Here is a 12,795-nt window from a genome sequence, read left to right as displayed (position 1 = left end):
AGTTTTTATAAATAGAACATAAAATACTTTCAGACTCTTGCTTTAACAAAAAAAAAAAAAGTAGAGGGGTTTGTTCTCTGAGTTCACCATGCAGTTAAAATAGCTTGATTCAATAACAGAACGCATCCTAAACACTCCCTGTTGAAGCGCAGGAACGAGACTCCCCCAATCAACATGCAAATCTGTCCAAGGTACCTTGTAGATGTTGTGGTAGAAGTCAACCCACTGGTGCTGTCAGCTGTGTCTGGGGGAGGTGGGGGTGTTGTACCAGGAGGGGGAGGAACCGTTGCTACACCTGTAGTGCTGGACACAGTCACCCCTGCAGGCAGGGCGTTGTAGTAGGCAGCAACATCGATTCCCGGAGGTGGAGGTGCCAGGCAATAGGTTCCATCAGGGAGCATGTAGTAGCTGTAATACATGGCTGCCACAGTTGCTACAAAAAGACACATTTAAGAACAATATTCTAATTAGATGAAAACCACCCAATGAAATACATTATTGCATCGGTACAAATGCATCGAGAATCCAGATTCACACAACACACTAAGAAATGGCATCTCATTTCTTGTGTAAGAAAACCCAAAAAAAATCTAAAGCAAAAAAGGAAGGTTCATATTGACATATTTAGGATGAATAAGAAATATGTGGATCAAGGGACACAATGCAAAAGTACTGAAGGTCATAGATGTGAATAAAGAAGTGAACTAGTGCAGGCATATTTAAAAATGAGCTAGTATGAAATCACACTTCCTAATCTAATTCAGCTCTGGCAATTTAACTCAGTTAAAACTATGTCCTCATGAAGAAAGAAATGTGCATATATTCAAAATTAGCATTAACAATTAACCACTAGAATCACTATATACATATTAAACCACTGTATTACTATATATAGACACACGCCTACTTACTTAAACCTCAAAAAGTAGACAGGTTTGGAATTCAACAGCAACATAACGAACAATGCATCTGAACAGGTTTTCCACACTAAAGGCTTCTCTGATTCTAAGTACTTCCTGAGCGTGCAAAGGCTTATTACGTCTTTCTATCTTTCTTTAAGGACAGTATTTTATAACGTTCTAATTAGCTTAATACATTTATACGGTAGATACTTCTTGTAAATCTAAGTGTTTTCTGCAGAAAGACTATGTATAAACAGAAAATATTAACATAAAATATTTTAAATTAATTACAGGAAGAGTTTGCTTTTCCGGAAGCAAGGTTTAATCAATGCATTAAATTACAATGAATTATCCTCTTAGAAGTTTCATAAACATTCCCATGTGGCATTATTTACTTTTTTCAAAGAATAAGTTGTCTGTAACAAGAACAGAATAAAGCTCTGTTTTAAAAGCAGGGAGAGGAGTTGCAAACTGAACTTGTTTTGTTACTAAATTATAATCTCCCAGTTTCTATCACATACATTCAGGTTCAAGCCTGACATTGAAGTAATCAAAAAACTGACTAGGTCTATTCTATGGAGATACATATTCTGATTTTAGTCTTTCTTGAAATAACCAGTAATTTTCAATTTCTTTACAGAAATCTTATTTCACCTTTACTAAGATTTCCTTATCATACAGTTTTAAATACAAATTACTTCCATGCGTATTTCCCTCCACATATTACACTCTGACAACACCTGTAATCCCTTGGGGCTTCTGAACCTATAATGCATAAAAATCAACTCAGATTATTATGGTGACAACTGATCTGCAGCAACATTACTGAAAAACCAAGAACTCAATAAGCACCACCTTGAAGTGACACTACTCATTACTTACAAATGTATAATAACCCTACTGTAGTGAAGGCTTCACTGATGCTATGATGATTTTTTGCCTTTTCTTTTAAACCCCTTTTATACCTTTCTACAATTTCCGTATTCTTTAGTGCTTTTTGCCTACATTCTTGGACTTGTTTGTTAAGCTAGGAGACTAAACATTTTAGAGGTTTCGTAGTTAGGGATCAATATGCCCCAGACCTCAAGATCCTCTCCAGAACACATTTTGTAAACTAAGATAGAACCATCCAGGGGGAGGTTCCTTGGGGAGAGCGGGGGCTCATTCGAGCCTCTCACTGGGGAATTTTTGATTAGATATGCTAATTAATAAGACCTACAAAGTTATACCAGATCTTTTAGGGGGTGCACATTGTGGTGTGCATTTCGGTGCGTTCAACCTAGACGTGGTGCACCTAAAGATCCTTAAAATAAATACCAAGGTAAAATCCCTTTTTCCCATTCTAACCGTGTTTGACTCTTGATTTTAAGATCAGGAAAAGGCATCATCACTACAAATTTTCTTTTATCCGAGTAGTGTTACATGTTCAGTCCCATAAATGAAAGGGTAAGTTGCATTTCTTTATTTAAGGAATCAGAATCCTGGAAGTTGAAAAGAATTAAGAGGCACATAAACTCATTTAAGCTTGACTTTACCTTTTTGAGTATCAGAATTTACAAAATTTGCAGGAACAAAACAATATAATAAGGGTATGGTGCTAAACTTACTCACAGACTGAAGACGTGGCTTCCTGCCTGCCCACCCCCCCCAACCCATTCCTGGTTTTCCTAAGCAGCAATTCAACAGATACTCAGCATGGACCTTCAAAGACTCAGGAGATTGAAAAAGAATAAATACACAGGATGAAGCATGAAGCCAACGTATTCTCTTCCCACCAGCATCCACACACAATTCATCAAAACACACCACCAGCTGCCTCCTCACAAAGCACTTACAGTCAGAGGAATATTCTGCCTGTGATGTCTGCACAGCTGCCCCATCTGTTGACTGTGGCGTAGACGAATTATTATCTGATTGTGCTTTGCGCACCAGTGCTGCAAGGGGGTGATCAGGGTCTACTACCTTCAAAGGCTGAAAACATTTTGAGAATAGAAAAAAAGATTAAAATTGGAAGTACATATTTAAAGAACAACAGCATCAACATCTTCAAGAAAGCAGATTTATCTACGTTAATAGACATCGATAATTCTGTGCAAACACTGAAGTTACCGTTTTTGTAGCTCTCAGAGTCAACGTATTTGAAAATTAGTGAAAAACAAGACAAAAACCACTTTCACGTAAACAGAAATGAATGACATAAAAAGAAAAAAGCGGTTATTACTGTTAGCCAGTGACTGCCATGGCTGGGATAAGGCACAGAACCTGTCTTGTCTAAATATCAGACAGCACCCCAGCTATTCCCCTGAAAGCCTCAAATACGTACAACCATCTGTCACTCCCATTATTCCATCACTGCCTAGTCTCAGAAAATAAAAACAACTAACGGATCTAGTAAAATTTACATTTAATGAGTAGTAAATTTTGGTGAAATATTATTTGCTGAAACTGTTATTTTGTGTCAACATTTTATCTACTAAAATCTAAAAAGAAAAAACACTCTCTCTCAGCTTATATGCATAAGGCATTAAATACCTTAATCTCTTCTGCTTCAACACAGGTTCTGTGGGATAAATCCTTGAGTGATGCCCTCAATACCAGAGGGCATCAGAAATAGAAATATAATTCCTTAGAAATGGAAAAATAACAATTTATGTACTAGAGAAAAGGTAACTCAAAAGTTTACAAAAACAGACTTAAATTACAGCCTGAAAAGAAGCCCAGACCTTTGTCAATAAAAGACCCGAGTACCTGCAAAACAGAATTTTTCTGTCCATGAATCAGGTGTTTTACAAGATAAAAAGGTAATTTTAATCGTGTCAAGTACCTTCATGAGCTCTTCAAGCCTACTGCATTTTTTAGATGCAAAAAGACTTGGATGAAGATAATTTCCGTCATCGTCATCATCATCATCATCATCTTCCTCAGATTTCACTCTCGAGTCTAAATAAAAGCAATGTTTGAATTTTATTTGGGTTTGCTATGAATTTGCTTTGGGAGAGAATGATGATACAGGACAAGCATAAATTCTTAGGAAAGCATCATTCATATAAGTCAGCTTAGTCACAAAAGCATAGATCCAAGATCTTGCCAGACATCAACAAAACTAAACCCTAAATGCACAGACCAACCTTCTGTTGGACTTGAGCTATATGACTGCTCCTAAAACCTTCACATCATAGCAGCTCCTGTAGCTGAACATTTCCACAAACAATATTTTTTCAAAAAAATCTCCAATTTAAGCAAAATTTTGAATCATCACATCAATCTCAGCTGCAGTGGAACCCCAGAAAAATGTGGCTATTTTAACAAAAAGACCAGTGTCTGTTCCAGTGATTCCCAACCTGAAGCTACCATTTGCCAAGCAACAACTCACGTTTTTTCTCGTCAGCTTTACTTTCCGAAGGAGCCGCGTAGCGTCCCTCTTTCATGGCCTTCTGGATGAACTTGTAGTAGGGGTTGAGGTAGTGATCAAACCGCAGAAAGTCAAACTGGGAGTTGCGTGCTTGCTTGGCTTTCAGCATGATCTCAAACTGGGCTCCTTGCTTGCACACAAAGTTTGCAGTTCGCTCAATGATCGCATGCATTTTTGCTGTTGGTGGCTGTGGGAGTAAAATAACACATTTGCATTTTCATAAGCAGCTTGTACACTGTGTTAGAACTCCAAGAATTAGAAAGAACAGTAGTTCCCTGTCCTTCTCAGCTTTCTTTAGCAACTTAAGTTCCATAATCACCTGAAACTAATGAAAGCACATCAGCCCTAAAAAATAACCAAAACAGTCCCAACGCTCCTCAGCTGCTCATTCAGTTCCTTTTGCAAGATCTTTTTCTTCTACCAGGACAGCTGTTTCTGCATTGAACACCAAACTGAAGAGGGCAACAGATCCTGGATGACCTTGGTATTACAATATCTCAAGGTGCTCTGAAGACTCAACATGTATGGTTTCCTTCACAAAAGCTGTCCTTAATTCTGTTATCTCTGAATGCGCAAATATTGTTCCCTAACTAGAAATTTGTTACTTTGTATTTGGTTGGGAAAAACATGTGTGCCTCTTAAGACCAACATACAAACTATAATTCCCATGTGCATTCCCTTGAAGAGTCACTGAACACTTCACCAATAAAGCAAAAGATAAAATTAATAAAGTTAAGCAGCATCCATGCATTTTCCAGAAATCCAGATATCAAGCCCAAGATGTGAAGAGAACAAGAGTACAGTTAAAGAATGAATGAACTTCATTATTCACTGCTTTTAATTTCACACTCAGCTATTTTGTCCTGTGCTCAGTACACTGTAAAAACACATACTCTGTGTGCCTATAAAGACTGAGGTGTCACATTAATGATTCGGTTTAGCTTTGTATTTTTACTGCATAGATACACAGCTATGCTGCAAACCTAAAAAAATATGTTTCTCAGAAGACTGGAAGCACTCGAGACAGTGGTGCTCCACATAGGGGAAAAAATTCTCAATATTATCAAACAGTCCAATTTTAAAAGCTGTTTTCTGCCAATTGGATCCTTTACCAGGACATGTTTGATATGGAAAATAACTAGATGTTTCAAGTTTTATTTGTCCCTCTAAAACCCCAGCAAAGATTATTTTAATGAGAGGCAATGAGGTTCTTAACAAACTGATAACATTTTGTGCATTAGCAGTTTCACATCATTTATCAAGTTTTTCTATCTGTCCTCACAAGTTACTAACTGAAAATTTCCTCTAACAGCCACTTCAATAGCATCCACAGACTTCTTAAAAATGCCCTGGTGAAGAACAATCATCTTTGCCCATAATCACAGTTTTAAGCAGTGGAAGACCTTCAGCCTGCTTGTCATAACTCTTCAGTTCTAAGTTCCAGAATGACATTACTGCCGCAATTGGAGCTGCCATACACTGAACATTCCATAGTTCTGGACTTTTTTTTTGCTGCCTGACTTGTCTTCATTGAATATTTGCACTTTGCATTGATCTGTATTACAGGAGATATAAAATATCTGTCTTTATTGAACTGCACTTTGCAGACTGGGAGCAAAGTCTCCATGTTAGCAAGCTGATTCTCATATTTCTTAAACAGAATAAATATCTTTCATGGTAAAGCCAAATGACTTGAATAGAACAACAACAAATCGAGGCTCACAAAAAAAAATTCTCACAATTCCCAATCCAAGGTTTGGTGTTTGTGGGGTTTATTTTTTTTTTTCAATCAAAACCGATCAAAATACCTCCACTTGCTATCTGCTCATGTGACTACACTGGAGTTCAACAGCTGACTGAGAAAAATTACTTCAGTAAGCCCCACACTGCACTTTGCGACATATATTGGAAATACATCCTAAATTTCTAAACAAAACTCAAGCCAAGCAGCTATCTAAACCAACAGTTTTTCACCAGCAGTTACGTTTTGGAAACAGTATCAAAATGCAAAAGAAGAAGCTCTTCTCCGAGAACTCAAGGTGCCTTAAAGAAAAGCCAATGAAGTAGAAAAAGAGTTACACAAATACTCTGTGCTCATTATTAGTTGTTCTAACCGTGTTCTAAATCTTTACTGGCCAAGGTTATCAAGCTGAGAATATCAAGTTGAGCTCACATATAAATTAACACTTTCATGACCACACTTACAGAAGGAAGAATATTATCTGATTTTCCAGCATCTTTTAATAAACTTGAAATACATTGAAAACCCTTACAGTTAGACCTGTAATCAAGCAGGTGTCTGTTCAGCTCCTTTCAGGAAAAATACAGAAGCCGCAATTAAGTCTACAGAACATGTAGCAAAATCTAGCAACATCACATGAAGAAATGAGCTTCTATATGCTAATACTTTCAAGTTATTTCAGACTTTATTAGAAATAAATTACTGTTTTTCTCCTTGAATATGCTAGTTTTATATAGAGCATTTACACTTGATCAAATCCTATCCCCTTCAGATTGGGACTCAATTAAAAAGATTTCAGAAAAGAATTCTTGAACATAAGCAAACTTTTGGTTTAATGGCCCTTTATGTTTGGAATGCTGAACCTTACATCTCCGCAAGTAGCCATTCCAAGAACAGCTGCCTTTTTTCCACATTAGCTAAAATAATATCACAAGTGATACTAAATGCACTTAGCATAACCACAGTGATAATTTCAGTGTGAAAAAGAAGATTCAAAGGTGTTCATAGAACTCAAGAATTCAAGGCAGAACATTTGAAATTAAGTTAGTATTTTAGAATAATTTAAAATGTACCACACTAAAGTTAATGGAAAAAAACCCCAACCCAATCACCAAACAGAGCACCATCAACTGCACAAAAGCTGGCAGAAGTGTAGGCTGCATTAAATGTACACATACCAGTTCCACATCAGAAGGTACATTCAGTCCCGGAGGCGCAACAAAAGGTTCTTCATTTTCCTCTGTATTTTCTGTCTGAGCTGTTTCTACAAGGAATGACAGAATGAAGCACCATAGGAAAAAACATGTCAAAGTACCCAAATGTTAAAAAAAAATTAAAGTATATCTAAAACAATGTGCAATCAAGGAATTTATCAAATGCAGCTATATAAACAGCATTTGCACTGCAGACATTTAAATATGGTTAAAAATAATAATTTGTATTACAGTCCATTATTTGCTACAGCAGAAATGTTCCTCTGAAAATATTTTGCTTTACAGATTTTTTATAATAATTGAAGTAAAAAATTTACTTTTTAAAGTAACTTCTAGTACTATCTATTTTACTAGCCCTAAGAGAAATCGTATTCCCTTTTTTCCTTGACAGATTAGATGGCACCAAGTGCAGGAACACCTGATCACAGGAGCTGTGGAAACAGCAGAACAACCTCATCACGCATGAGATGTTGCAGTGATTACTGCAGACAAACCATGCAACAAAGGGAGTTCGCTTGTTTGGTTACTTTCTGGTGGGTTGGTTTTTAGGTTTTTTTTCTAATGAACTCAAATAGTTTAACTCCACAAAGGCAGAGAAAAATTTAGCAGCAAAGAAAGAAGGAAAGAGCAGCAGACAAAGTAGAATAGACTGCTTCTTTTGGCAGCATCTCCAGCTAACAATATTTGGTTATAGAGTCTTAAACAAATCAATTAAACCCCAGAAAAGACAATGCAATTCTGCTTCAGTACCAAAGAGCAGAGGAGAAACCCTTCGTACAGTGGGACTAGCACAGACACTGATTGCCCTTACACAATCTCTCAGACACGGCAAAAAAACACTAAATAAGCTTAAGCACCTAAAGTGATCCTGCATTGCAACACAATACCTTGGGGGGAAAAAAGCACATTTCATACCACAGTAACCCACCAAGATGTAGTAAGGCAACCCAACTGTTAATTGAATGATCCTCACTTTACTAAGACATAGTTCAACAACATTTAAAACCTTCCTTAAGAATGTGCGATAAAAATACAAAGTTACTGTAATTATAGATGGGAACATGACAACTGAATTCCATATTTTTTAAGGTCATGAAGCAGGGCACACTATGTTGAAGACAGACTCATTTATAATAACTAAGAAGACAAAATCTAAACTTAAAAATATACATTCTTATCAATTACTGTTTTATGCTTACAATGATATTTTCTGTCTTGACTAAGAAACACAGTGTTAGCAGACAGCCAATGTAAGGAATTCCTAGGTTTTTCCTGAATAAGAATCTGCAAGACAGCAGAATTAAATTCCCTGACTACTGCAGTATTGACTGTGCCATAGCAGGAAAACATTTTTAAGCTCTTCAAGAACAAAGTCCGCAAAAACTCAGTAACAGAGTCCCATAAAGACTTTGATGAAATGCTTTCATAAATTTTAATTACATTTTAATGACACATATATTTTAAACTCTCAACTGCAAGATAGAAATGCTATGTCGTCCCTCTCAATTAACCCTTTTTACTTTTACCCCTTACCTCTTTGTTTTGAAGGCTGATGCTCCTCCTCTTCAGTGGGTTCTGAAGGGTCATAATAATCACTGCCATAACGGAATCCCACTGCATTATAGGTACCATCTTCTGCCAAAGCTTCACTGAGTCTTTTATATTCCTCCTCTTGAACAAAAATGCAATTACCAACATCAGAACATATTCAGAAGCTAACTTATTAAAAAAAAAGAAGTAATATTTCTTACTTTAGTTTTTAAATAAGAAGTTTTCTCCTGATCATTTTAGCTTTCATTAAAAACTGAACAGAAAAACACAGCATGTACACATGCTGACTATTTATTTCTTCTTGAAGAGATATAGGCTGTGGATTAAGACATTCTAATGCAATTATGCATATAAAAGCACAGAATTTCCTTTAAAAAACACTAAAAATGAAGCAGAATGTGTTTATTTTGGGGGGTCTGAAATCCCAGTCTGCCCTCAGAATCTGGGCAATTTCTGTGTGGATCTACAGTTAAACTATCCTGAGGTCCTCTCACATACGCAAAGACTCCCGCTTTTCGAATCCACTGGATACTGTCAAGATAACATCAGAAAAAGAGAGTATAAAATTAGGAGTAAATTTAATTTCATAATAATTTACTTAAACGTGCTTTTCTAATAACCATGTTATTCCTTGAGCAATACCTTGCCTTGCCTCCTCCTCAAGCAAGTCCGTATGCAAGGCTAAATACCTCTCTTCATCACAGAGGGCTTCTATTCTAGCCTCCTCTTCGGACAATTGATAATCTCTGTTCCAGGTGGAATATTCAGCATCATATTCAGAAAGGTCATGCAGGTGACCACGCCCATCATACCTGCAGGATGAAACAGCTGGTCAATGCAAAGAACTTAGGGCTTGGGTTTATGCGATTACTTAAATACTTACCCAATAAAAATGAAAAAAAAAAATACTTATACGTTAATGCATACTCCCTTTTAGAAGTTACAATTAATTTTGCTAATCATTTGTCACCAACTATCGAAAATTTGTTTAATAGTCTAAATTCCTCTCAAAGAAACTAATAAATTATTACAATTAAAGGCAAAGGTATCCTTTAATAGTTTAAATGGGATCCATTTCCTTAACAGCTCTTACCGTACGTGCTTCAACCAACCAATCAATGTCACTTGCAAAATACGTTTTTCTGGAAAGTCAAATAGCTTACATTCACACAAACCCGAGTACATAAATACCTATCCGTAAGAACCAAACGGTCGAAATTTCCTCGCTTCTTTCTGCTAGTCCCGAACTCTCAGGAGAAATCTTCACCATAGAAACTTGCGTCCATTGGAGGTAAAATCATGGCTAGGCTCGGCCCCTAGCCATTTGGCTGAGGAAATAAGTTCTGGGTTATGTGATAGAGAGACACACATACATAGGAACAGTAACATAAACATGCAATTTAAGGAGGTTCACCGCAAAATCAGCAAAGATCAATGATGTACAGTTCCTTTCTACTAAGAAATCACTTTATTTGCAGGAAAAGCACTGCATTGGGATAATGTTTATGCATCAGTAAGAGAAACTGATTGGAAAGTAAAGTGACAGTAAACTTGACTCCGCTGAGGTGTCTTCCCACACACAATTCTTGACTTGTGCCAACTTGCTAGACCAAAAACAAAGAAAGTAAATATTCTTATAGCAAAAAGCAAATGAAACATAGGTCTGGTTAATCAAGCTCTGTCCACAGGCAAACTTGAACCCAAGTCTTCTCATAGCAATGTGCTTTTCTCAAAATGGTGAAAATGAAGACTTCCTGCTGCTGGAGATAAAAGGAATCTAAGCTTCCAAAGGAGTTTGTAAGATTAGCAATTGCAAGCTGCCTTAACTCACAAATGTACGTTATTTGGTATTTCAGTATGTGTGTACAGACATGCACATACTTAGTGTTTGCTCCCTACAATTTCTGTAACACCTGTGAACAGGGCTCTGCTGCACATCACCCCAAAAATGGCCTCTACTTACAAATGAGATCAGTCACAGAAATGATTTGGACTAGAAGTGTGCAACACAACACTTCCATCGTTGTGTAAGTGAGAAATGAAACATAGCTACAAACATTTATGGCTGTTTTGTCCTGCTTTTGTGTCTATTCCAATTTAAAAAATTTATTTCAATAATAACCATCATTAATGGCGTAAGCACCGAAATAGTGCAAGGGCATTTCTTTTTTCTCTCCAGTCTTATGGAAGGAAATCAAAAGACCTTTCCTTACTGACATTTTTCCAAGACAAATACAGCTCTTAAGTCAAAATAAAATCCTGTCTAGCACCAAAGCAGTGATGAAACTGAGGGAATACATATCTATAGTATGCCATGTGACCCTTCTCAAACCAAAATCCTTCCATCTTTCCCACTGAGGTTTTCAGGGTCACCCATAACTCTTAAATTATTCTTTCAGTGCTCCACTCAAACATAACCAACCTGACCTCCCATGTTCCCTCTCTCCAGCAATATATTCAGATAACTCTGAATGAATTTATTTCCCAATCCCACCCTGTACTGCTGAAACAAATCAAAGAGATCAGGAGGAACATCAAAGCAGATTCTATTACTCTCTCTGGCCACGAACCTGGACCTGGCACAACAACCAAAAGAAGCCAGCCCTAGCATAAAATTTCAAGAGCAAAATTTCAAGAGCACCCAAAATCAAATCCATTCTGTCTAATACAGTAAATCACAGCACCGGGAAAAGTAAACAGGCCAAGAACTGCTTTTAGTGTGTCCCATCAACAGCCTGCAGCCAGATTATGTAGGAGAAATAAGAAATCCCCATTTCCTTTAAGGTGGATAAACACCTTTCCACTCCCCCCACTGCCCCGTTCTCACCTACAGAACATACAATGTGCCTAGTAAGTACTCCCATGCAATCAGGCTCCCTTGGATTCCAGGTCAGAAAATAGGATGTTTGTGGTTTGCACTGAAAAGGAACAGATCATTCCCACTCTCCACCCTGCCGACCTTGCCTTGCCAAGTGGAGCAGAAAGACACATCACACACTGACTGCCAGGAGGAGAGGAATCTCCCAACGCTGCCAGAGAGGGAAACCCCAAGTTCCCGCAGACAGGGGTGGAGGGGGGCGGGGGGCGGCCTGCAGCGTTACCAGAGCACCCTCGGAGTGCTGTGCCGGGAGCTGCCTCCAGCCCCGCCACGGAAGGTCCCGACGCGCCTGCCGGAGCGAGCCCTCTCCTCAACCCCCGCCCTCACTGCCCACAGCACAAGGGGGGAAACAAAAAGAGGCTATCACAGCAGATCTCGCAGCACAGTCTGGGGGTTGTGTTACACCGACCTATCGATCATGATCTTGGGGTCTCCCATCCAAGGAATAAGGTGTCGCCCCTGCTCCTGGTACTGAGCCTTCTCATCATCCCGAAACAGCTTGCAGGCATAGCCGAACACCAGCAGCTCCACACGGCTACTCCCGCCTCCACCTCCACCTCCTCCGGGGGACCCGGGCACCGCTCCCCCTCCTGACAACAACATTAGGGGTGGCGGGCCTGCTTCTTCTGCAGTCCGTCGAGACCCTCCGAGCCCTCCGTACATCACCGGGGGGGTGCAGCGAGGCGGAGGCAGCTCGCAGGAGCACCGACTGTCCAAGCAGCGAGTACCCGCACGGCCGGGCCCGCGCTAAAGCCCCCGACCCCGGAGCACCACAGCCGCCATCACCCGAAACAAAATGGCGACGCTTCCGCTTCCGCTGGCGGCGCAGGGGCAGAGACGGGCTGGCTTTTGGGGGTAGCAGATTCGCGTCAAGTTCCGGCAGACCGAGTGTTAAATCCGAGGATAACGTGACTCCACGGTACTGGAGAGGACACTACGCGTTCGGTGACAACGGTCGAGGCCCGACAGAGGCGGTGGAGCCACAGAGCCGGCCGTCACGAAAGTGCGGAACACCTCTGAGAGGCCGCTCTGAGGCCGCCCTGAGTGGGGCGGGGAGCGGCGTGTGCGGGAGGTCCTGCTCGGCAGAAAGGAGCCCC

General features: G+C 39.3%; 1 protein-coding gene across 4 annotated transcripts in view; it reads right to left on the bottom strand.

The window, feature by feature from the left end:
- The window catches only part of LOC125335117 (splicing factor SWAP), a 38,600-nt gene extending 26,101 nt beyond the window's left edge, over window positions 1–12,499 (bottom strand). Inside the window, exons 1-8 of one of the 4 annotated variants that reach the window (XM_048322435.1) lie at window positions 12,108–12,499; window positions 9,463–9,632; window positions 8,803–8,940; window positions 7,234–7,319; window positions 4,276–4,501; window positions 3,727–3,842; window positions 2,738–2,873; window positions 196–433 (exon numbers count right to left, since the gene is read on the bottom strand). In XM_048322435.1, coding sequence (XP_048178392.1) covers window positions 196–433; window positions 2,738–2,873; window positions 3,727–3,842; window positions 4,276–4,501; window positions 7,234–7,319; window positions 8,803–8,940; window positions 9,463–9,632; window positions 12,108–12,361 — 1,364 coding nt within the window. In that variant the 5' untranslated portion in view covers window positions 12,362–12,499. Of the gene's footprint in view, window positions 1–195; window positions 434–2,737; window positions 2,874–3,726; window positions 3,843–4,275; window positions 4,502–7,233; window positions 7,320–8,802; window positions 8,941–9,462 lie in introns of all 4 variants that reach the window. The other 3 variants (XM_048322432.1, XM_048322434.1, XM_048322433.1) reach the window with 3 other exon arrangements.
- Window positions 12,500–12,795: the final 296 nt, after the last annotated feature.

The sequence above is a fragment of the Corvus hawaiiensis genome, chromosome 18 (assembly GCF_020740725.1).
Source record: "Corvus hawaiiensis isolate bCorHaw1 chromosome 18, bCorHaw1.pri.cur, whole genome shotgun sequence".
Classification (NCBI taxonomy): domain Eukaryota; kingdom Metazoa; phylum Chordata; class Aves; order Passeriformes; family Corvidae; genus Corvus; species Corvus hawaiiensis.
Note: the sequence above shows the minus strand (reverse complement) of the source record. Positions and strands in the feature narration are given on the sequence as shown.